Source organism: Plectropomus leopardus, chromosome 8 (assembly GCF_008729295.1).
Source record: "Plectropomus leopardus isolate mb chromosome 8, YSFRI_Pleo_2.0, whole genome shotgun sequence".
In the NCBI taxonomy this organism is placed as follows: domain Eukaryota; kingdom Metazoa; phylum Chordata; class Actinopteri; order Perciformes; family Serranidae; genus Plectropomus; species Plectropomus leopardus.
This window is the reverse complement of record NC_056470.1, coordinates 32,169,576-32,195,422: the sequence shown is the minus strand read 5'-3', so window position 1 is coordinate 32,195,422 and position 25,847 is coordinate 32,169,576. Positions and strand designations below refer to the sequence as shown.

General features: G+C 41.3%; 1 protein-coding gene across 3 annotated transcripts; it reads right to left on the bottom strand.

Moving 5' to 3' along the window:
• Positions 1 to 650: 650 nt before the first annotated feature.
• Positions 651 to 25,847, bottom strand: nfatc2a (nuclear factor of activated T cells 2a). Of its 3 annotated transcripts, none has more exons than XM_042491228.1 (10): positions 25,525 to 25,847; positions 22,460 to 23,393; positions 22,169 to 22,337; positions 17,341 to 17,543; positions 17,062 to 17,234; positions 14,770 to 14,910; positions 10,847 to 10,902; positions 10,157 to 10,289; positions 9,291 to 10,004; positions 651 to 1,208 (listed from the first exon to the last, which is right to left on the bottom strand). In XM_042491228.1, exons 1-10 carry the CDS (start codon positions 25,580 to 25,582, stop codon positions 1,153 to 1,155), a joined length of 2,637 nt encoding a protein of 878 aa, XP_042347162.1. In that variant the 5' UTR covers positions 25,583 to 25,847; the 3' UTR covers positions 651 to 1,152. The 3 variants fall into 3 exon arrangements, with proteins under 3 accessions (XP_042347162.1, XP_042347160.1, XP_042347161.1); XM_042491226.1 differs by lacking the exon at positions 25,525 to 25,847 and adding an exon at positions 24,018 to 24,501; XM_042491227.1 differs by lacking the exon at positions 25,525 to 25,847 and adding an exon at positions 24,018 to 24,500 and having other exon boundaries at positions 9,297 to 10,004.

Genomic DNA, 25,847 nt, shown 5'->3' with positions numbered 1-25,847 from the left:
ATGTGCGCTTCACTTCTATTAGAAAACTGCACTTAAAATGAGATGATCAGCATGTAAGCTTAAGACAATCTTTTCATGTAAAACTGCATATAGGCACACACAGACAAAATACACTATTTGTGCAAGAAAAATCAAATGAAAGGATGACAAGCTTTTGGACATATTTGACACATATTTGGGCTAAATTTTTGGTATGAAATTAACCCTTTGAAACCTGCAGTGATATTATGTTCCTATTGGTGCTGCTATCAGATGCCTTTTAGGGAACACTAAGCAAATTGCTGCGATTTCTTTTCCAAAAAATGGGAAAAAGGCAATGAGCAACTTGGAATAAAAATGTTCCACAAACAGCAAGAAAGCAGCTGATTTAGACAATTATTTAAAAATAAGGCTCAGGAAAACTGTCTAGGGGGAAAAAATAGGGAAAATGATATTTATAATTTTTTTTAAATTACATTGCAAAGAATTTTGAGCACTTTTACCAGGTCATTTGTTTGTTGTTTCTTGTAAAACAAAAATTGTGTTTTTTAGTTGTTCTTTTTTTCATCATAATTTTCAGGTAATTTTTTGTTCTTATGACGGATTTCTTGCTCATTTTTGGTTGATGCTTTCTTTCATAGCTCATTGCCTTCTTCCTATGTTTTTGAAAGGAATCAAGCTAATTTGCTCATGTTTCAAAGGGTTAAGCTGTTGACCAACCTTTTTCTTTTTAAAATTTGAAACAGCTACATATCTGTTATTCACTACTATGAGGCAAACAGGTGTGAGTTTATTGCCTGGAAAGTAGAGTTTATCACTTTATTTCCCGGTAAGCTTCCAAACATAAACCAGAAATCTAACAGATGAGGCACATTTGCCTGTTGTTTGTCATCGGTTCATTGGAAACCCACTGGGTGTTGATGTCAGCTGTATGGGTCAAATGAATTGTTCTATTTGACAAATTAAAGTATTTATTGCAGTAAAACATCCAAAGCAAACACAGCAGCCAGGAGCTGATATTTCTATCTCTATGGGTAAAGAAAATGAGGAAGAGAGGGTCTGATTATTGGTGGATGTGCGTCACCTTACTGGAAGGTTGAAGGCTGCGTGTTTATTTGTCTGTCTGTGTCTGGGGGGAGGGCTATGTTGTCATTTCCTGTTCAGGTCCCTCCTCTATGTCTGCCCTCTGGCCTGAACGCCCGTCAGATCCTTTCTTATGATTTCATTCACTGAAAAACAAAGAAAGAGAGAGATGTCAGACAGTGGCAGGATCAATTCATGTATTTGTTTTCACAATAGCATTCAAAATTATTGTTTAAACAGTCAACATTAAAGGAATATTATGTAGGATTCAACATTCAACGAAATTCAAACGAGACGGTGGTCAAGCAAGCTAGAGCGAGTGAATGACAAGAGGGAGCAGTGTAAGAGAACAAAGCCGTCAATCAAAGAAAGAAAAATTAGTTTTAAGGCGCCGTTTACACGGCAATGGTTCTTGCATTAAGCGCTAAACTTTTGTTGCGGTCTGGCCTTTTGTTTACACGACAACGGCATTTCGGGAGCCTGAAAACGTAAGGCAGAAGGCAGGTTCTCAGAAGAAACTGACCCGCCACACCTCTAGTGGGTCATAGGTGACAATTGAGAGAAATTATGTTTGTTTGAGTCTGTATATTGTTTGTTTGTTTGTTTTGAATCCTGTATATTATGCCTTTGAAAAGTTAAACTGATTATAACACTGTTAACGGAGGGCCCTTATGTGCTGATTGACATTTCTGTGCAGGGCGTTGATGGAAGTCAGATAACAGCTGCATTAATGTCGAGTAACCACTAGAGGTAGAGCTATGCAAGAGCCTATAAGCAATTACTCCTTGTTGCTTGGATGATTAAAAGTGTGTGTATACACATCAAGAGAAGAGGAAGGGGGGTTGAAATGGAAACTTTCAGTGTCATAGTTCTAAAAATAGAAGCAGGATGTGCAGGTGTGGGCATGAAAACTGTTTAATGCATTTAAAATAAAACAAAAGATTGTATTTCTGTAGTGAATAATTGAGATTCTTTATTTTAGCCAATATGTAAGTATGAAAAGCTTTGCTGTGCGGATGAAAAAGAGTTAGTGTAACTACCTGTGACTGCTCACCTCAGTTTAAACACGGTCACATTTCAACAGGTAGCTCTGAATTGAGCAGGAAGGAATGGTGAGCATGTGTGACGTGTCATCTGTGCAGATATGCCACTCTGCTTCTGTGGAGCTCTGGTGTTTATCTGGGAGCCCGGGCCTGGAAGCCTACTGTGTGTGTGTGTGTGTGTGTGTGTGTGTGTGTGTGTATGTGTGTGTGTGTGTGTGTGTACACTGGCACTCGGAGACATTATACGCTGGTGCCACAGCTTCCATCGTGCCTCGGGGAACTCATTAGGGTCGATGAGTAATATAAGTATTTCAAAGTGGGCCAAAAAAGCTTTTTGCCTGCAACCAAGCCATTACAGAGCACATATCGTGGCTGTGATTTTGTAACCATGGTAACTCTAGGATTGGGTTATTCAACGAAAGTTTAAAAAGTACGTGTTAAAATCTGAATAGCAGCAGTGGTGGGTCATTTCGCAGTTTGTTAAAAAAGAAAAAGTAACAGGCACTCACATTTTATCTTAGTTTTGTTGATATCTTAAAAAAAAGACCTTTTTACGTTTATTTGCTTTATTGAGTTAGAGAAGATCGATACTACTCTCTATATGCTAAATATGAGGCTACAGCAAAAATGGCCGATTAGTTCAGTTTAGCATTAAGACTGGAAACGAGGAAACAGTTAGCTTGGCTCATTTTGGGGAAGAAATAAACAAGAAATAATGTGTTAATTTGTGAGTTCTGGAAGTGCTGGCAGACAATTTTCAACCATTGGACGGAGCAAGGTTAGCTGTTTCCAGGCTTTACACTAAGTTAATTTGCTTTTGGCTTTAGCTTCATATTTATTGGACAAATATATGAAGGTGTTGATCTTCCCCTCTCTAACTCTTGTCAAGAAACCCAAGGTTGAACTATTCCCTTAAACTCAAGATGATGAATTAAAGAAAAAAAATGTTAAGGTATAAAACTATTTGCCAGTGAAAGAATCATGTGCAAAGTACTGAATGTTGCTACGTGACACTTCCTTATTTTTGATGTAGATGAACTTTGTTCAGTTGGGTTCGCTCTATTTAAAGCCTTGATTTACATAGTGGTGGGGTTGAAACTAATAATACATGTGTCAAATTAAATCAGACACCATCTCACCCACACAACACCAAACAGATGAGACATTGCGAAGGGTGGAAAGGTTTGCCACAAAGTTTGCTAGATAAAAGTAACTGTTGCAAGTTGAAGTAATTTAGCAGCAAAAACTATTTGCTTTGTAAAGATACAGTTGAGAAATGGTGTGTTGAGCAAATCAACACTACCTCTGTCTGTTTTGTAATCTGAGTTTCTCTGTTTTTTGTTGTGGTGGATGATCCAGCCGTCCATGCGTGGTATTGCATGGACGGATTGAGTTCCCTCTGTGTATCCCACTGTGTAGGTAGCAACTTGTTGCTCCTCTGCACTGTCCTATTGCTCTGACAACCCAAAGTCCAAAAAATGTCCAACTGGACCAGAAGCACATTTCCCCAAGGCCAAGTTCTCCCAAAAACAAATCCCACTTGAGCTCCATAAAATATCAGTCAGCAAGTGCAAATAGAAGCATAGGAAGGATAGAAAATATCTTTTAGAAGTTGCAACCACTGCAGCAAAGTGTAAATCTGCTTAAGCAACAATATGGATTTTTACTTCCATCCAACAAAGCAATCTTTGTTCATCTCTCTTTCTATCTGATCAACTGCAGATGTCAAAGTGAAACAACCCGTTACAGTCGCCCAATACTGAGTACATTTTATAGCCCAGCAGCATCTGAGGATTGCAAAAATTGCAGTAGCAGCCAAACTGGTTGCTCTTCTGTCGTCACAACATCAGCAGCCGTGTTTATTTTAGTCTGTAGTGGAATTCCCTCTGACACCTAATGCCTTAAAGAAACTTTCATCTCCCCAACGGTGCCACAGGATTTTTCCTGAGCATAAAACCAGCTTAGAGAAGCAGCAGGAGCGCCGCAGTGGGGCAACATACAGTGGGGCTTTACTGAGTCTAATGAAGGGTTGGCACGGACCAGCTATTTGAGGCTGGCCCGGGGAACACTCAGGCTAGTCTGTTCAATAGGTGAGTGTCTGGCTCCTGAGTTCTGCACCAATGAGCTGCACTGTTTACCAACCGACCGTGAGAGGAGAGAGAGAGAGAGAGACACTGTGTACAGTAGCTGACTCAGTCGCTGCACACTGCCTGCTGCGAGCTGGAATGTGTGTCTGCAAGTATTTGCATGTTAATACAATGTATGTGTTTGTGTGCAGAAGAGTGTACAGCACGTTCACGGCTGATGAGGGATTGTAATGACAGCATGAGGCTGAAAACCAAAGACAGAAAAGAGAAAGTGGAGTGAGTGGACTCACAACTAACCACCGATCTAACCGCAGATCCGGTGTGTCAGCGCTCACTTTTCTCAAGTTTTCAAACAATGCTGAGCTCACACGCTGATATGTACAGTGAAAGAGTTGCTGCTGCTGTTATTCATAATTCTCTCTGCGCTCTCTGTGTAGAGATCATTTTCTAATTGGATTCAAATGGGGGTTTCCTCTGTCTGTGCATAAATGTATTCAAAAGTTCAAATGAAGCTGCTATGAGACTTCAGAGTTAGTAGCATACACTTCCTTCCTAGAAACACAATGAGGGAACACAATGAGGCCCTACAAATGTCAATGTCCTCGTAGGTAGGTTGGTCAGTCAGTCAGTCAGTCAACCACTTTGGTCCAAACTGAAATTTCTCAGCAATTATTAAGAAAATTGCCATAGAATTTTGTGAGGACATTCATGCATGGCTGCCCCCTGAAAGTCAAAGATTTGAATCATCAATCGGAGACCCCTGAAGCCTCCTGAAGACTGTGAGATTTTTGCAATCTTTTAAATTCAGTGCAAGCTACACTCTGCAACGTGCATCTAAATAAACTTGGGTACAACATCAAGTGTGACGCATGCAATCTAACCTCTAGCAATCAATGAATCTTGCACTATATGGACATGAGTGAGTATTGTTTTAGAATACCTTTAAGAGGCTGACAAATACAAGTCTACATATATAGTGCACTTAAACAACTTGCACACTGTGTATTTAATGATAGAACTGTCTTAAAGCAGTTGTCACATGCTCGTCACTACAGTTGTAGCACCGTCTGGATACGGCTAAGTTGTGTATTTGATCAAGCCTTTCAAATGGGATGGAAGTGAGCTGAGACTAATGCGTGTCCACCAGGCTTTTGCTGTGTGCTTTATCTCTCCCGCCCCGATCTCTACCTGCTGGAACAATTTCACCTGCTCCACTGCCTCTGGGCTTTATTCCACACCCACTAAATCTGTCACTCTCAGCCTTTGGAGGCTATGCCAGTGACTCTTTTACTGTTTTCACAAACTATGTGGCAACCAGTGAGATATGCCAGACGTTCTTGACAATTGTGGTCCAGAGGAGAGGCAAGCTCTACCAGGCTTTGTTTTTTTCGGTTTAATAGATAGATATTTGTCTGGCTTGAGCACCAGCAGGAGGCCATGGGAACCTTTGTGAGGGCTGAAGATGTAAGCCCTCTGTGTGGGAGATTATAAGCAAAGTTTTTGGCACAAAACTAAATACCTGACTTTCATTTAGCACTCTTTAACACGTTGACACAGTTCGGGAATGCTCAGATGTGACAGTTACCGACCACAACACTGTGACAATACCAGGATGTGGCATCACCCTCTCTTCAAAAAATGACTAAAACCCGAAACACATGTCTTGATGAGTAATGTTGACAATTTCACTTTGGTGAAAAATGTGTTTGATGGTCCGAGCTTCAATGTTTGTTTTGTGGTCAGGATCAACACCTTTGCAAACTCGGAGGGGATTTTTCGAGCTCGCTTTTCACTCTGTCTAAAAAAAATGTTTTGAATATCGGGAAGTTCCCCTTTTTTCCCTCATCAAAGTGTCAATAAGTAGACCCTGCAGTTATGTGGGTGGGTGGTTTATCACCTGTATTAAAATCTGAAGGGGGCAGACAATCTAACTGCAAATGTTAATGCATTATGAATAAAGTTTTAACATTCAGGGGTGTGATATCATAGAAGCTAAAATCATTATGTTGTAGTTTTCAGATTATTAAATCGCCTGCAGTTCCTTGAAAAAAAGAAGGTAATTAACTCTTTTAAACCTGGACTGACGGCTTTCGTGGGTTTTTAAACCTTTGTGAGCAAACTGGTTTGGTTTCTTTTGAAAACATGAGGAAAAAAAAACAATGAGCAATTAGGCAAGAAATGTTCTACAACTGGCAAGAAATCAGTAAATTTTATCATTATTATTGTTATTATTATCATTATTATTATTATTATTATTATTATTGTTATAAAGCTAAGGAAAATATTTTATATGTTAATAATAATCAGAATTATATGTTTGAATTTACATGTAAATACATACTTACATTTACAAATAACAAGAATTAATTGCTTTTTTTAAGCATTTCAAGTCATTTCCGTGTTCTTTTTTTCTTGTAACTGTAATTTGTAATTTTCTTGTAACTTTTTACTAGTTTGCCTTTTTCCCATGGTTTGAAAGAAATTGAGCAAATTTGCTCAGGTTTCAAAGGGTTAAAATAAAGTTACTGCTAATTCTGCAATCAGTTTTTACAAGATTTCCAGAGAAAAGTTTAATGTGCTTTTAAAAATCAAAAGTAAAACTGAACAAAGATGGATGGGGAACCCTGGGAAGCCGACTGGCCGTCATCACCTTTTGATGATGGGAGGATCAAACAGGAGACCCAGTTTGACTGTTCCTCTGACTCTGTGTTAATTCACCAACCCACAGCCCTGTTGCTGTTTACTGCGGAGGGAAACCCTGCAAGTTCCATCCAAAAAACACAAATTCCATTGCTGGCCCTTTTTCTTCGTTTCATTTTTTCCATTGAAACACACGCAGCCCCTTCCCTTTTCCTGCAAACTACCCTCCGCCCTCCCCGCTATCTTACAGGGATCAGGCTGGATTTCTGGAGGAGAGCAGCTGCAAATAGGAATTTCTTGCGCCAGATTGGCAGAATCCCGTGGTCGGAAAAAAAGCTAATCCTCTGGTGGGTTCCCCCGCAGAATCGGGGGGCATAAGGCCAAGGAGAAGCCCCGGCCAACTATAACAAACAAAGAGGCTTTCCCCAGCTCTCCCAGGCAGCCCGTTCCACTGTTTGACAATGGTTGCCATGGAAGTTGTTTTTCACTTCATAACAGTGTCAACATGTCCAGGCGGTCAGGAGAGTGACACTTTTTTCTCCCTCCCTCTCTGCCTTTAATGCGAGAGAGAGAGAAAAATGCTCATTTCCTGATGTGTGGCGGTGCCAGACAAACCCCTGCGACCGGCAGAGTGAACATTGTTGAATGGAGTAACGTGGTGACGGCCTCAAGCTGTCTCTAAAGGGAGAATTAAGACTTTCTGAAGTGGCGTTTTATGGGTTACTTTTCCACGGACAGTATATTAAAAACAGTATATGTCAACTGGGACACCCCCAGTTTGGAGAAGCAGGCAGAGTCTAACATGGAAGCTGAGCGATGTAATGATGTGGATGCGGGTCAGCAACAAAACGTTTTTGTCACCTAAAAAAAGTGCCATCTAAAGAAATCAATATCAGTTCAAATTTATGCTATACTGAGAGTATTTTCAACACTTTATCTTAATGTCAGACAGTGATTTTTTTTTTCACTTGTCTATCCCTGCATCAAAATGTTATTTTGTTTGTGTCATTGTGTGACTTTGGTGTTTAAAACAGTTAGTTCAGATTCATCAAAGTCACACAATAACACAAACAAACAAATCGAAGCAGCTGTAGACGAGCAGCTCCCATGTTCAGTGAGCTAAAATTGCTGTTTTTGTCAATGGAGTTCAGATGAACTGAAGCCAATAACGCTCCCCAGTCTGAACAGGCTGTCTGACAGAGAGGTAAAGCATTGAAAATACTCTCTATGTAGCATGCAATTAAGCTGATTTTGATTTTTGGATGTAATTTCTTTTTTTTGGTGGTGAAAATACAATTTTTCACTGACTCCCATCAGTTGTTGATCAGCTTTGGACTCAAGCTTTCTTCTCAAAACAGCACGCTGACTGACATCTTCTGTATGTTATACACCCACTATGGATAAGCTCCACATAAAACCCCACTTTAAAAAAAATCAGAACTATCCCTTTAAACCTCACCAGGCTGACACTGTCTGAAGAACAGAAAAGTACTGTACCATTTCACTTCATCGTAATAATATAGTTTGGAGAACCTTGAACTCCAAAGTAAGGACAAGGGTCGACTTTCTGCGTGCTGCTGGATGTGGCCTGACATTAATTCTGTCAGAGGGTAATGAGGTTGACAAGCGTAAGTATAAACATATGACTCATAATCCCTGTTATTTCCACCTTGAGTGGAACAAAAACTACACCTCCTGGCTAGGATTGTTTTAACAGTGTGAGCTTTCTTTGCTGGCTTTGTTCAGAGGGATACTATAGCACGTACATCATATTGTAAATATCCTTGAATTGTTCTATGGAAATCTAATCCATCTCTTTCACAAAAAGGGGAATTGCACATATCCATCACTCGTCTGCCGTCATGTTGATAAAGCAGGGATACTCAGCTTGTTTTGCACTGGGGGCCACTTTTGCAAAATGAAAGGAGGCCAGGAGCCAGTCGCAGCAGCTCCATGCAGGTTTCTATGATGTTAGGACATTTCTCAGATTTTAGGACATTTCCTGGATTTTAGGACGTCTCTTGGATTTTAAGACATTTCTTGGATTTAAGGACATTTCTAGAATTTTATGGCATTTCTTGGATTTTAGGTTGTTTTTAAGATTAGGAATAGGAATGCTTTTAGGATTTCAGGACATTTCTAGGATTTTAGGAAATTCAGGGCTTAGCTAGGAACTTTGTTAGGGGGGTTGGGAAATCCTCCACTAGCACTTTCTTTGATAAACAAATTCCATTTTGATGCTATTTTATGCACTCCTGTACCTTATGTATACTAAAACTACAACAAATAATTTCCAGTGTGAATCATTTAATTTTTATAGTGAATTAAAAATATTTGGGGGCCACCTTGCACCCTATCAGGGGTCAGATTTGACCCGTGGGCCATAATCTGACCATCACCGTGATAAAGACACACACAAGCCCACCCACTCACACAGAGTATAAAAGCATTAACTTACACTCACCATCATCTAGGTAGGCCTGGTCCAAGTTCTCCTCCTTGACCGTCACCCTCCTCTGTCCGTCCCCTGGAGCCTCCATCTGCCCCGTGCCGGGTGGAGCCCGTCCTTTCTGCTGCCCCTTCTGCGTGTACGGCTGCTGCTGGATCACGGTGGGATAGTGCTGAGGGTGGTTCACGGCTGCCTGAGCCTGCGGGGGCGTGGGTGAGTGGGCGGCAGCTGCCTGCGGGGAGTAGCCATCGCAATAGATGATCTGCTGGCTGTCGGGCTGCGGAGCACTGAGAGCTTGAGGGTCTCCTCCCCGCAGCAGGTGGTGGTTTGTGGGGGAGAACTGGATGATTGAAGGGTGCTGGCCTGCTCCGCCGGGACCTACAGGCTGAGCCGGGGAGCCTGTGTGGACCAGGACTGACCGGTGGGGGTCGGGCATCATCCCTCCAGTCTGATGATAAAGGCCAGGGCTGCCGCTCAGACTCTTCCCCCCGCGGGAGTACACGATGGCCGAGCTCTGCTGCTGGAAACGTGCGTCCTGGTTTGGAAGGCTGGAGCTGAGACGCTGGCAGGAGGCCATGCTGGACACCAGGCCATTGTCTGGATGGAGGACGCTGCGGGGGTTGTGGTAGTAGGAATGAGGGGATAAACCCAAAATCTGAGGCATGGCAAATCCCATGTGGTCTGCCTCATACTCATCTATAGGCTCCGTCTTTATGGATGGAGCTGGAAAAATCAAAGAAATGGTTATAAACACTCTGACAGCGGTTTGTGCTTTAAAAATAATTTTCTGTGAGTATAATCATTACTAATTATAATTAATTCCCACGCTGTGATTATCGTAAGTATACCGCAAAGAGGCTGAGCAGCATTCTTACATGCCAGTGGTGTGTAGGTGAAATGTTGAGGCTGGCTGCGCTTCCTCTTGCCATTAATGACGTAGAAGTTCACTTTGACAGAATGGCACACAGATGTGTCTCGGTAGGACGGCACCTCCACAAACAGCATACTCTGCAAGAAAATGCCCTCAGTTATCTACTGAAACTGAGCTTTTTGTTTGAGCTGAACTACTAAATCATAACACGTTCAGTGTGATCTACAGGTACAAGTATTAAACCCTTTCAAACCTGGATTGATATCAGTTTTATTGTGCTTCACACATTTTTCACAAGCTATTTGACCCTTTGAAACCTGAGCATATTGGTCTGGTTTCATTGGAAAATATCAGGGGGAAAAGGTAATGATCAACAAGGCAAAAAATGTCCAACAAATTGCAAGATATATAATATAAATTGACAAGAAAATTACCCCAAAAATATTTTTTAAAAAAGAAGGTAATTATTTAAAAAAAAATCCATTGGTCAAAATTTCCAGAAGAAATACAACGACATATATATATATTAAAATAAATATATTTTAAGTGATTTTCTTGTAACTTTTTTACTATTTTTTGCTTATTTTGGGCGATGTCTTGTTCAGCTGCTCATTGCTTTCTCCACATGTTTTTTTTAAAAAGAAATCAAAGTAATTTGAGAAGGTTTTAACAAACAGACATATATTATACATACAGGCTGGCTCTTGTCTTTGTCCACTGTTGCTTCCATTTCCCAGATTTGCTGCCCATCTACAAAGAGGAGAGAAAGAGAAAACCAAGTGTTAAACAATGTGGTATTTAACTCTGCAGTAAAGTCAGTGAGGGCGATTGTTTCAAGATGTCTTTAGCTTGTAAATTTGGAAAATGCTGAATCCCAAACAACTGAGAAATCACCTTATCCCTTCAAAATCTTACACAAACATTTGGTAGAGCACATTTCAAGTCGCTATATCTCAATGAAAATGTGTTGCATTAAACTCAACCTGACTGAGCTATCTCTACCATTCGGTTTGGATTTGTTACGCACAAAATATCCACTAGATGTCACTTTGTCTTTAAACAGTCTACTTTTCTGTTTGCCTCTAAAAGGAAGTTACACACCAGACATGAAGGCTCTGTGTGGGTTCAAAGGTAAGCATATTTATTCCACATATTATAGATTCAGCTGTCTAACTGAACAGATTTATGTAACTTAATACAAAAATGTTATGGTAAAGGTAGTGAAGCTAAACTAATGCAATTAAGATTTATTGTTTGCCAAATAGAAATGAACTTCTGGTCATTCGTTGTTGTTAAATGTTACATTTAATGTTAATTGTTTTATATGCAGTAAAAAAAAATTATAAGTATGACTTTTTACTGTCTAAAACCATGTTTTACCAAACAGTTAAATTGGCCTTTTATGGTAAAAGAAGTGATGCTAAGATAATAATCTAGCATTTTTTTTTAAAATATCGTCGTCAATGCCATATATTTAATGTTTTTTCCATTATACATTTGGAGAAAGACATCATATCAGTAAGATTTTTTTTCACCACTTCTGAGATGTTTAAAGTAAGATTGTGTTCAAAGTAAAAGTAAGTATTTACTAGCATAATAGTAAATATTTATGGAGATAATACTAGTACTGGTAATACTACTAATTCAATGGTCACAAAATGCGATATGTTGGTATACAAACATACTGCAAGCATTATAATTAATTCTAATTTTCTTGGTGAGTGATTCAGAAGTTTTTGTATTTGCAAACCCTTTTTTTAGACTTTTTCAAATTCAGTAACACAGTAGATTTGTAGCCACAAGAAGGTCTTGACGGCAGCATGTGATTCAAAATTCATGTGGACAGAAAACGTCTCTTTGTAAATGTAGATATTATCACTTTTTAAACCACTTCCTCTTCCTCCACTGAGCACAGCTAAAGGTGGAGATGATGAGCAGGTTAACCCCGAACAGACGTACAGTCATCCATTAATCAGAAAGACTGATTAATGATGATGATTAATGTTAAAGACACACCTGTGTGCTCTCCAATGCGGCGCCCACAGACACACGACATTAGCAGGTTGTGATGAGATCTGCAGGCTTCGCTCTGCTCCACCTCTTTACGGTTAATGTAATGCTACATCACACCTCATCAGATTTACATTCGAGCTGTCGTTTAGGTGAAAAAGTAGAAAAACTAAATGTGCTGGTAAATGTAAACTCCATCTGCCCCAACACATGATCCGACATGTGCTGTGTTTGAATGTTACTGTAGGTGGGAAACCCTCTGTCAAATTAAAAACACATGGCTTAAATGAGTCAGCAGGAGAAAGGGGGATTCCACACATCTTGCCAACTTTTCTTTACTTTTTTCTAAACTTTATTTTCATGATCAACTCTCTCCACGTCTTACAAAACGTGATGACTACTGCTTTCTTGGCATTTGTGTTTGTTTGCGTTTTGTTGCAATTCTACTCTCAGGGATACCCCGATTCTTGTTCTCCCTCTGGAGATAATTGCGCGCGGAGGTGGAAAGGAGATGGAGGGGGGCTGGAGAGAAAGCCCGATCGAGGCTTGACTTGGCTGGGGAAGCTTTCCTTCCCTCCATACAACGCTCCCTGTCCAAGCAGCACAGGAGCCAGGGGAGCTCCAGCCAGAGGCAGCTGTCTCTCATTCAGAGGGATTTCACAGCTGCACTGGTCCAGAACTTTGTGTCATACAGAAACTCTCCAAAACAATGGCAATCCCTCTTCGTAAGATTTCTTTTTCCGTCTCTGTCTTACTATCCATTACTGTGGTGTGTCGTAACACAGCGGCAGGGAACCCCGGAGAAGAGAAAAAAGGAAAAAGCAGCCGGGGCATTCAGGTCCAAGTTTTAGTTGAGGTTGCCTGTGGAGTGCCTGCGTTTTAAAAGCGAAGCACCCAGACAGCAGTGGAGTCAGTGAGTCACCGTATCAGACAAGTATTTTAACATAACTGTCCACCTTCGACAAACCCTGACATTACATAATAAAGGTAAAAAACTGCATTTCCCTGCCACGAAGCAGCATAAAAATAAAACCTTGCCTTCAATCCAGATGCACGTAAAAGAACACTTCGCCCACAAAATGAACATTTGTTTATCGATTACTCACCCTGTGTTACATTGAATTTTTGAAAACAAGTTTATTTTTCATACACACCACCGCAGTGAGTGAAGAATCCAAAAACAGAGGAAATTCTTGATGAACTTCAGTCACAGGGCTCCACATTTAACAACAACAAAACTATATCAAAACATTTACAAACCCTCATAAAGGTCGTGCAGCATAATCCAGGTCTCCTTTATCCAACTGTATACTCAGACAGCCCTGACTGAAAATTATCTACGCTCTCTTCAAAGCCAGACTCAATTAATAAAAATAGCAATTTTACCTCACTGAACACAGGAGCTGCCAGTCTACAATTACCTCAATCAGTTAGTTAGTTTGTGTTATTGTGTGACTTTAGTGTTTTAAAGGTTAGTTTGGATCTGTAAGTCACACAATAACACAAAGAAGTAAACTTATCGAGGCGGCGACAGACCAGCAGCTCCTGTGTTCAGTGAGGGAAAATGTTTGTTTTTGTCAATGGAGTCTGGCTTTCAAGAGAGTATAGATATGTATCACTTTTTGTTGAGTTCCTTGTTGGAGAGGGCTGTGTGTTTGGGAATTACTGCGACTTGGATAACACTGTTAAAGTCATGCAAGAGTTCTGAAACGGATGTTTTGATCCAGTTTTGTGTGGAGACATGCAAGTAAATAAAGTTTTCTTAATGAATCCAACGTAATACAAGGGGACTAATTAATGTACAAATGCTCAGCTTGTGGGTGGAATATTCCTTTAAGTGCATCTGGATTGAGAGAAATAATTTTTTTTTATGTATACTCATGGCAAAAAAATACAATTTTTTACCTTTATTAGCTAATGTTAGATTCTGTCAAAGATGGGCAGTTATGTTAGTATTTTAGTATCATTGCCATCTTAACTTAGGTGTATTTTTTGTGTTTTGTTCATGCTGCTGCTGAAGAAATGACTTTCATTTTTTTTTTAAATAATTATTAATTTTTCCCAAATTCTACAGAACATGGGATAAAAATTGGATATATTTGGGGGGGATTCATTATTCCTTTGAGTGTCAACGAAGTGCATAAACGAACATGTGACATGTGACATGACACACAGAAGTATTAATCACAGCATAAAAGGCTCATCTGAGCAGTGATAAGACATCATGGATGTCAGTGAGGAGTAAAAGAGCAAAAGGAAGCGAGGCTGCACTGTTATCATTTAGATCATGCAAATAACTCATGCGGCTCCATCGACACAATGCTGGCGGTGAAATGTGAAAGCTACGAACGTGTTACACAGACATGGATACCTATGAGTCACTGTTATCACTAGTGTTGTGGTGTTGCTGTGACACTGTGTTGTGTAATAGCAGAACTAACAGATATACAAACCATAAAGGTTTCAGAGATTCAGTTATAGGTTTCCAGGCATTGTGTGTCTTTATTGTTGGCCAAAAAAAAATTTATAAAAATGTTTGAAAATAGAAAATGACTCTGGCTCAGGTTGTGAGTGATGCTGGGGATGATGTGATTCGATGCCACTCACCTTGGGTTTTTTCCAAAAAAATGACCTTGGAATCGGAGCTGAAGTTCTGCCCGGTCAGGATCATCTGCTGGCCTCCCAAAACTGAGCAGCTGTCAATGTCCTGTTTCTCCACCATGGGAAGCTCGTGTGCTGAGCGCTGAGCTGTCGGGACACACAGAGGGGCGGGGTGTTACATTTACTGTCTATCTGCGGTCACACACACTCACATGGGAAAAGCATTAAGCACATGAACCAGTGTTTAACGACAGTATAACTTAAACGACAAGAGGACTGATTAATAAGTTGGTTAGCAACAACAACTTTGTCTGTAATTGATATGTAATTTTTGAGCAAAATTAATTGAAAAATGAAAAATTACTAAAGGCTTTAGTTAAACTACTCAAATGTTCAGATTTACAGTTTGTCTTCTTATATAATTTTAAACTCAATATCTTTGGGCTTTAGGGGCTGTTGGTCAGACAAAATAAGACACTTGTAAACCTCCTTTAAGTTTTTAGATTCCAAAGACAAATCATTTTTAAAAGTGATCAGCAGATTAATCAACACTGAAAATAGTTGTTAGCTGCAGGCCTAATCTACCTTAAGTAAGCAAGTAACACTTCATTAGAAATCTCTGGCTTGGTTTCTCACAAATGCACAAACAATGTATTGCCAAGAAGTGACTGTGTCTTATAATAAAGAGGTGATGCTGAGTCATTCTACAATCACAGCCCTCGCTTTCGCTTTTAATAAGCAGCCATACAAATCTGCTAAATCACAACTTAAATCAGGTAACCGGAGAGGTTGTTTTGACAGTAAAGTATTGTGCGGGAAGGCGACAAAAGAGGATCATTCTGATCTTCTGAAGTGTGATACAAACAGCAGATGTCAGTTGGCATGCTACTAGTTTGGAGAAGCAGGCAGAAGTACTGACAGTTTGTTAGTTTGTTTGTGTTATTGTGTGATTTTGGTGAATCCAAACTGACCCCTAAAAACTCCAAAGTCATACGATAACTCAAATTAAATAACTGATCAAAGCAGCAGTAAGTCAGCAGCTCCTGTGTTCAGAGACTTTAAATTACTGTTTTTCTCAATGGAGTCTGGCTTAAGAGAGAGCAACATAATGGCTTCGATTCTCCTCTGAAAATTGCTGTCTGATGGCAAGGTAAAGCAGTAAAGATACTCTAAATAAAACCTACGTTGAACCTGATTTTTTCTATTTTAAGTGGCTAAAGTTGGTTTTACTGCTGCCCTAATCCAAAGCAATACATTTCTTCGCTTCTGTGTCAGTATTCCTGTGTGCTTCTCCAAACTGGAGGTGTGTCAACAGACAATTACTGTGTATAATTCACTGGCTATGGATAAGCACCTCATACACTTCCGCAGACCCAAACTATCCCTTTGTTATGCGTGTTACTTTCGTGTGTTGTAGCTCATTATCAGCCATTAGTTCATCTGAAACTCCACACTCACTGAGGCAAGCTGTCGACAAACAGCCCTGTGACCTTTGAACAGGTTTGTTCGCACTTCTGCATCACAAGCAGTTAAAACAAAGAGGATGACACCAGCAGGGGCCCTGCCTCCTCAAACACACCATCACTGACACAGTCTGCTTATCAACAGGCCTGACAGATGTGTCATTGATGTCATTGTGAACAACTTAACACATGAATGGTTTTCTCTCACAGCGATTGTTGTGAAGTTCACCTTATGACGGACAGGTAATAACTACTGTTCCACTCTTTCTGTGAGCAGAAAACAGATGGGAAATGATGATTGTTAAATTATATATTTTGCGTCATGGTTTTTTACAATGACAGGAGCATATTGCACGCAGCCTGTGTCACACTGATATGATGGATGCCATGTCTCAACAAGGGTGTTAGTCAAAGCTAGATAAAGAGCCTTCTTGTTTGAGTTTTGATTACAGCGGGTGCTTTAATAACACTGTGTACACATAAACTGATGTACCCAAACACAGACTTTACTACTGCTCACATACAAACAGATACATGCAGCGCCCACCTACTGGATGGAAGCCCTGGTTTCATAAAGACATCTTTGTGAGCAGGACTCTGGACTATCAGCGCAGCTCCAAACTCATTTAAATGTGGGTTCCTTTTTATTTACAGTATTTATTTTGTATAATGTTTTGTTAACTGTTAGAAACATCAGCAGTTTGACCTCAACAGGAAGCGTACATGGGGGAAACATGGGGAAACGCTTCACTGTAGCAAACTTTTTTTTTAAAGCATGAGGCAAAAAATAGCACAAAAAGCTTATCATGAAAGTGTTTTATGTGTGGCTGCTTACAGCACTCGATGGGATGTGAGGCCACTTGGAGAGAGACGTGCTGTCCTCCAGGCTGAGGTATGTGCACACGAAACACAAGACGAACGCGGGTGTTTTTCCGACCGACGTCTGTCTCGCCCTTCCTCAGCTCGATGTCGGCGTTTCTGAGCTTCAGGATCCCAGCACAGTCGATTCTGTGAGAAGGGATGAATACGAATGTAAAAATGTATGTTAAAAAGCACATAAATGGAAACCCTAACCCAATCTTTCAGAAATCAAATGCTCATTTTAGTTCCTCACATTGCTCTCATGTTGTTCTTTGGTTCCAAGGGGATCTCCAGGACTTTGGTGCCATGGATAACCTTCTCATAGCTGGTGGTTGTGACTGTCTTGCCAGTGATGCGGTGGACTTGATAAAAGGCGTGGGGCTTCAGGATGCGCTCATCAGCTGTACCAATAAAGATCTGCAGGCCGAGTGGCTCCTTGCCTCTGTAGCCATGTAGCTGCAAACACACACACACACAAAAATCACTTTAAGGATTAGGGTTGTCGATCAAGCAAATGATTTTACTTTCGCATTTTTATATGTCCGCTACCACAGACACAAAAAATACAGAAGTGGATCAAGAGAGAAAACACCCCCTCTCTATCCCTTTCAAACTCAGATATAATACTTGGCAGCGCTGATCAAATATAAATCAAGATTCTGTGACTGTATTGCCATTTTCTTGCCTGAAAAGCTTTCGAAAACATATTTTAGCGCTCAATTTGGCTGTAATATGAGAATTTGAGAACAGGCACAATACTGTTTCCTGTATGGTTAAAGTAGAGGCTGGAAAAACTGAGAATAAACGGTTAAACTTAATAGCGCTGATAAAATATGAACCAAGATTCTGTTATTGCATTGCATATTTCTCACCTCAAATGTTTTCAGAAACATATTTTAGTGTACCATTTAGCTGTAACACAACACTGTTTGTTAGCAGCCAGCTGCCATAATGTTTCCGGTGGAAAACTGCCAAGCTCACATTACGTCACCCGCCAGCAGGAGCATTCATTGGTGCAGTGTGGTTCATTCTGGTAGTTGTGGGTTTTCTAACTCTTGAGACATCGCAAATGCCACTTTCTCTGCTCAAACAGCATCAGTTACAAAAATGTTTGCATCTTTCCACTGCATCAATAGCCCAGTTTTATGAAAAGACCATCAAACAGTAAAATACTTATTAAAACAGAGATACAGTATCAGGAAATATTTGAGCCTCTTTCAACTGGTTGTATTTCTCCATAGCTTGATAGATGTTGTTTCCCCTCCGGAGGTAGCAAATCAGCATCAGACCCATGTGTTAAAATCTTCTTTCTGCAGCCTTGACAGAAACCGGCAGAGTGCTCTCATCCTACAGCCTCAGACTAGTTTTTTCTTTAAGTCAAGTTGTGAAGCTGTCAAAAACATCCAGCCCGACAGACGCACATGGCATAAAAGCTATCAGATAGGTGAAGATGTGAACTGAAGACAGAAAGAGAAGCAGAGAGAGAAATGTTACTTTTAACCTGAGAGTGCCTCCTGAGGAAACCTGCAAAAACCACAAAGCATCAATCTGCATCTAAATGCTTTTTTTTGTGCAAACAGGGTAGCGCATAACCTATAACACAGAATATAACCATGAACTGCACAGAGACTGAACAAGCACAACAGGTAACTTTTTGAAGAGACTATTCTATCTACAGAAAATGCCACTGCCTTAGAAATACACCGCCATCTAGCAGCTTTATAAACGTAACTCTTTGAAGCCTGAGCAAATTAGCTTCATTCCTTTCAAAAACATGGGAAAGTAATGAACAACAAAGGGGAAATGACCCAAAAATGAGCAAGAAATTAGTAAAAAGTAAAAATTCCCCTGAAATTTAGTAGTTTCAAAAAAGGAAATTATCTGGAAAATGTGCTTAACAATCTGAATAATTTTAGAACATAATTGAAATTGAAATAATTTAATCATAATTCAAAAAAGTTTTTCCCTAGCAATATTTTTTGTCCCTCAGCATTTTACTCATGCTTTATCAAAATAATTTTCTTAAACTATGGATTTCTTGCAATTTGTGGAACATTTCTTACTAAGTTGCGCATTGCCTTTTTTCTCATGGTTTTGAAAAAAATCATACCAATTCGCTCATGTTCTAAATGTTCAATGTGAAACGGGTCTGAATGCACCACAAAAAAGTGATGTCACTCAAAGGGTTAAGTTGCCGTGCGGCATATCATACCACCAACAAAAGATGCCTTATTGTGTCGGTGTCTGATGCCAAAATCGCGGACCACATGGCGGTATATGATGAGTTGGTAATGAGAACAGGTTGGGTCTGCGTGTGTAGTTCAGTAGAGGGAAAATTGTTCGTCCATGGAACTGCTCATAACAAGGTCTTTGGATTAACTTGAGAAACGGAGTCATGAAATCTGGAAAGAGACATTGCTGTTGAGTTTTTTAAATGTATTTCTGCTGAGCGCCATCTAGTTCCATTATATTGGAGAGAAGGCAGACATCTCTACAGCTGATATCTCCAACAACTGCAGCTCACAACAAAACATTTAAGATTTATAAATAGCTACAGGTGAGAGGAAAAAATCTGTTTTTTTTATTTGAAGGTGAGCTGTCCCTTTAAGACTGTTTTAACTCCTGGTTAGAAAAACTACACACAGCATGTAACATCAGTCACAATTTAGAAATGATTATTTTGGTGAATGGACCTGACAGACTTCCCAGCAGCTGCTGAATGTAAGCAGAAACTATGGCAACATGAATGAGCACGCTGGCTCCATATCCAGGTAGCTGACACACCGAGTGAAACAGAGGAAGCTGACTGCAAACACTCAACAGGCCATGTGAGCGGTCGGCCGGTTGTCATGGCAGTGGCAGGAGCAGTGAGTCATGACAGAAAGCAGTGTAGGAAAAGTAAAGTGGAGGGTACGAGGGAGAGAAGGAGAGAAGGACGAAGGAAAAACAGAGGGAGCGAAGGAGGCGAGGAGGAAGGGAAAGACGAGGTGAGGGAGTGCAGCCGTGGCTAGCCAGGCCTGACCATCTGATTGGCCTGGCAAACCAGGCAGAACCGACCTCAGGGTGAGGCCTTCGGGGATGGGGCAGAAAATGGAAAAGAAGCGAGAGAAGCTTACAACAAGTCTCTACTATCACCAATAAAAACAGGTTTGAAATGTTGCCACAGTAACGCAAAGAAAGGGAAGTTAAGCCTATTCTTGGACCGCATAGTCGGCCACAACTGTGTCACGACTAATTTCATCATGCTCTGTCTGAATCCCATGTTGTGACTGTAAGAGAAGCACGTTTTTTTTTTCCCCTGATCTACACTTATGTTAACCACAAGCATTATTCATTTTCTTTAATGCGTCTGCTTCAACACGCTAAGTCAGCTGCCTAATACGAGACCCACGCAGTCAACAAACCAGCGTGTAAGAGGAAGTCAGGGACAACATGAACACAGGCCTGTTTGTGTGGTTAAAACCATGGGGGCGAGGGCGCACAACAGCAAACTATTTTAAGCTGGAAGGCCAAAAAAAAGAGAAAAACTCAGAGCGCTTGTGTTGCTCACTGACCTGAGTTCAGTTCTGAGGGTTTTCGTGAGGCTACGGGGCGGTTACATTGTGTCATATGTCTGGGGTTAGGGCATGCTTTATGATTTGTTTCAGAAAGTGAGAAATGGGAAAGGTGCTGCCGTGAGAGTATCCAGCACATCGAGTCATTTTCATACAGCTGGCCCTGGGCAATAACACCACCACCACTGAGTGCATAATGAGTAGGAAATACCATTACACGCAAGCCCTCCCATCAGGGCTGCCTGAGGCTCCCCAACTGGAAGGCTACTGTAATTTAACAGGCAAACCTGACAGCACACCTTCATATGTTTGATCAGCACTTTCAGTTGTAGTTTTAAATGTATATTTTGGTTCTGATTTAAAGGAATGCTGTGATAATATTTAGGGGGGGTTTGTAGCATCTGGCGGTGAGGATCGCAGACTGCAAACAGCTAAAACTTCTCCTGGTTAGAATTCCTTCAGTGTTTAATGTTCAAGTTATTACCAGGAGCCAAATTATCTGCAGAGGTCAATTCCTCACCCAAATAAACGGACCAGGTGATTTAAACTGGTAAAAGCACTGAATAAAGCAGTTTCACATCATAAATCAGTGTTTGTTTGGTGCTGTTTGGCATGTCCAAGACAGGCATGCTAGCCCAGCACCTGCTAATGTGTGCTCAACCATTTTCTCTCATAACTTAAGATCCAGACATGCAAGAGGTTTTTACCAAGAGCCGAATTATCCGCAAAGGTCTCCTCCTCTCTAAAACAATTTGACCAAGTGATTTAAACTGGTAACACGGAATAAAACAGTTTTACGTTACAAATCAGCGTTTCTCCTATGCTGTTTGGCTTGTTGCAGACAGGCTGCTAACTTACTTTTTTGACCCAGACATTCAGATTTTTAGTAGGAGCTAAATTAACCGCAGATGTCACTTCCTCTCTAGACCAAACAACTCTGCCGATTTAAACAGTTAAGGACACTGAATAAAGCTGCTCCATGTCCAAATCAGTGTTTTTCTGTTGCTGTTTGGCATGTCACAGATGGGCCACCAGCCCAGCACCTGCTAATCTGTGCTTACTTTTTTCTCTGATAACCTAAAATTCAGACATTAAGGAGATTTTTGACAGGAGGCGTATTATCAGCGGAAGACTCCTCCTCTCCAAAACAAACAGACCACGTAATTTAAACTGTTAAGTACATGGAATAAAGCACTTTCATGGTAAAACATCTTTGTTTTCGACCCTCTTGACGCAGAAGAGCTTCTAACTACAGTGGCCGACATGAAAATGTGTATGGTCCTAACTAGAGGTCGTGTTTTTTCTGTCCACTCTGGGCTACTGTGGAAACGAGGTGGTGCAGCATGGTGATGTAGATATAAACAGCCCATTTTAAGGCAACAAAAACACGATTCTTATTTTCAGGTGATTTTACTAAAAAGACATACTTATTATATATTACTGCCAACATACCCCCCTAAATCCTACACACTGGACCTTTCCATGACAGCGGATACTTTGTTAAACTAAACATTTGTTTGGTTGTACCTGAACAACGGGATGTCCTCCTGTCGGGGCTTTGACTGCGCCTCTGCTTCCCTCTGTCTCATAGTGAGCTCTGTGGTGTGGTTTGGGCTGCACGTCAATGTGGAGCTCGTACTGGTCTGTGCGACTGGGCATCGGCCATTCCAGTGGGGGGAGAGATGCCACGGGGATGCTGAAGGACATGAAGGACACAGAAAAGTATATAAATCATGGAAATCATTAACGTTATGCTGCTTCAAAGATGGATATGTATGTTATGTGTTAGCCATTAACAGTCTGGCCTTTCTTATTTACCTGCAGATGCTGGAAACCAGCGGCTTGGACCAGATTGGGGGGATAACAAAGAAAGGCTCTGCAGCAGGTTTGGGTTTTATGTCCTGGTCGCAGGACACCAGGTAGTTCCCTTCTGCGTGGTTCTCTGGGTACAGAGTGTAAACCTGGTTGGACGTCTTGACTATTTTAGTGGGCACCAGGCCTGGCTGACCGCTGCCAAACCCGTTCATGGCATCAGCGAGGCTGCTGTGTGTGTAATGGGCACCCATGTTGTGATCTTCATGGCCGCTGTGGGGGGAGGGGCTGCGGGAGCGGTGCCCAGGGACCAAGCTTGGATTCCTGTACATGTCGTAGGTGCGTTTGCCCTGCGGGGAGGTGGAGCGGGAGCCGGGTCTGGAGGAGGGCGAGCGGTGGCCCAGGCAGCCGTCCTCAGTTAGGCTGGTGCGAGGGGAGGTGCCCGGGGAGGTGCGTGGGGAACCTGTGTGGATGTTCTGTAACCTGGGACAGAGGTCACTGGGGTTCTGGCCACTGCTGGGGGACACGCAAGGAGACGCCCACGGGGAGTAACTCTCCGAGTGCCAGCTGGTGGAGGAGTTGCTGCTGGCGGGACTCAGGCACTGAGGCTCACGGTAGGTGAGGTTTTCATGGCCGGGCACAGTGAGGGTGGGTCTGGGGCTAATGTTCAGGTGGTGGTTCTGCAGGGAGTCCCGACCATGGTTGTAGTGCTCACGGGAGGGGGTGATTTCGATCCGTGGGCTTAGGGCCAATCCTACAGGCCGAGTACCGTCCAGGTAGTGTCTCGCCTCCTGGTTCTCATATCCTGAGAGAACCTCGGTGTTGTGGTCGCTGTAGGAGGGACTGCAGGACTTGATGCCGTACGGCGAGGCCTCCTCCAGAGGGAAAGCCTGCTCAGATTCAGGACTGAGGACTTTGTGAGGTGCAAGGTTGGGGTCATCTGCAGAGGATGAGAGATGGAAAATCAACACAAAACACACCTTTGAAAAACATCAGTATTGCCTCAGATATATCCATAAAAATGAATCTCAAATAAACCCTTTGAAAGCTGGATCGACATCAGTTTTCCTGTTCCGCGTTCACATCCCTCTCACAAGATATTTGACCCTGTGAAACCTGAGCTAACTGGTTTTAATTTTTTGGGGAAGAACGGTAATGACTTACTTGGCAAAAATGAATAAAAACTGACAATAAATGACCTGAAAATTAAATTTAAAAATGGGGTTAGGATTATGGTATGAAAATGGTCAAAAATAGAGAAAATGTCCAAAAACTATGTCATTATTATAACTGGCTACATACTTACTACTACATCACCTGCATTTTTTTTAAACTTAAAAGTAAGAAATAAAACATATCTCAGCCACCACATGTTGACATTTTCTCTCACGTGGCAATTACATGTCGCAACCATCATCAAGAAGTCTGTCAAATTTACTTCCTGTTTTCATTTTGCATTCACACAAACAAGCACTGCATGTTATACTTTTAATTCTGAGCCCACAAGTAACCAAAAAACGAGGGAGAGGATTCAGCTCAGGTCGCCAAAAAGCCCCGGACAAACCTTGATCTCCCGCAGGAAAGTCACTGCAAGGTGGTTCATACTCAAACAAGTATTCAAACTCCAAATCCTCATCGGGGCAGTTGTTGACTCGACTGAGCTCTTCCTCCAAATCTTTCTCGTCGTAAAAAGAGGTCATCTGTCTCCGTGTTTTGTTTGTTTTTTGTTTTTTTTTTATTTTATTTTGTTCCTAACGACTCCGCTCCGGGTTCAATTCACGACAGAAACGCGGCTGCGGCGCTGATGTGGATTTGTGGAACCTGTTCAAGTGTCAGATGATGCATCAGTGAAGCCTGCAAGAGGTGAAGCGCACAAGTTTCCTGTTTCAACCCGCCGCCGCAGTTATTTTCAGAAGTGAAGGCGGGTCTATTTTCACACCGAATGCGGACTTTTCGAGTTCATCTCTGTGTCTGATCGCGCCTCCCCTGTTCGCTGATGCGCCGACCGAGAGAGAAAAAAAGCAAAAGTGCATGTTGGATGTGATGAATTAGCTCAAACAGATGACAGACTGCGCAGGTTGGTGCTGCCCCCGGGCGTCTGACACGTGACAGTGACACAGCAGGGTGCTGACAGCGCCCATCACCTGTCCAGCTACAACTGTCCACTAAAACTGGGGAGCGTTTCAACTTTGCGAGTACGCGCGAGTACATGGATGGATAGTGTGCTCTCAGTGGATTGTATGCCGTGGGATATATCAGCCAAAGTGTGGACGCGCTGTTTTACAGCTCCTAAATACACGCAATCCTGAGGGAATCCCCAGATTAACGCATGACGCAGCACAGATACTCGGGCGTTCCTTCCTGTTGTGGCTTTACGCAGCGGACCAATAAATGCACAGTCAGCAAAATAGGCGCACAAAATGTACCCGAGAGCAAAATTTAAATTTAGTTTTGAAACTTTTTTTTTTTTTTTGGTGGTGGTGGATTCATTTGGGTATGTCACCAAATGAACCAAAACCAGTGGCCAAAAGATGACTGGATCAGACAGGACTCAAATCTGAGAAAGTATCGAGCGCTCAAGTGACAACTGTAGTACTTGGTTAAAAATTATATAATTTTAGGCATATTCTAACTTTTGTATAAGTCAAAAGTCAAAAGTATATTTAAAATTACACTCAAAGTACAGTAAGAAAACATAAAATGTGCTCTTTATATTCACATATTATGGACATCTAATAAAATTTGATCACGTGTCGTAACTTATTAACTTTTTAAATTCATATCCAAAGTTTCTCTCCTATTTTCTCCGATAAAATTATATTTTGAGTATTTTATTAGAGTTACCAAAATTAAATGTATGGACTACATGTTCGACCCAAAATATCTTCCCGGTGATGCCAATCAAAGCGCATCAGCTTGTCTCCCCCGAAACATCAACATCCCAACTATCTCTGAAATGTTAGACACATGACATTACAGCGCACACACTTAAAAGTCAAAGGCTAACACTACTCTATCAATTAAAAATCAAATGTTTTGATTACCAGTTAATCACAACACTTCAGCAGTACCTTGATCCATCGACCTCATGGTGTGGTACTGTGCCAGCCTCCAATTCTCTCTAAACATCTGGAGAAAAAAATCGAAAAATAAAGAAAAAAGAAAAATTACTTTCCGCCAATAACCATAGCAGAAGAAGTTCTCTTCAGTTTAAGAAAATGTTCAAAAATTAGAAGAAAAAAACTCAAAATCTTCAAGCTGCGGCACGGCAGCTGCGCGCAAAGTCCTCTTTCTTCTCCAAAAACATGCAGCCGCACCAGCTACGGCAGCGGGTCTGGTATGAAGTCCCTCTTCCTAGAGCTCTATAAGGATTACTTGTGTATCAAGAGCGGCT

Coding starts and splice junctions, on each gene's coding strand:
- nfatc2a (XM_042491226.1), bottom strand. CDS start 24,153: ATGACCTCTTTTTACGACGAGAAAGATTTGGAGGAAGAGCTCAGTCGA. Junction 22,338..22,459: donor CTGGTTTCCAGCATCTGCAG/GTAAATAAGAAA, acceptor CATGTCCTTCAG/CATCCCCGTGGCATCTCTCC. Junction 17,544..22,168: donor GAGGACATCCCGTTGTTCAG/GTACAACCAAAC, acceptor GTGTGTTTGCAG/CTACATGGCTACAGAGGCAA.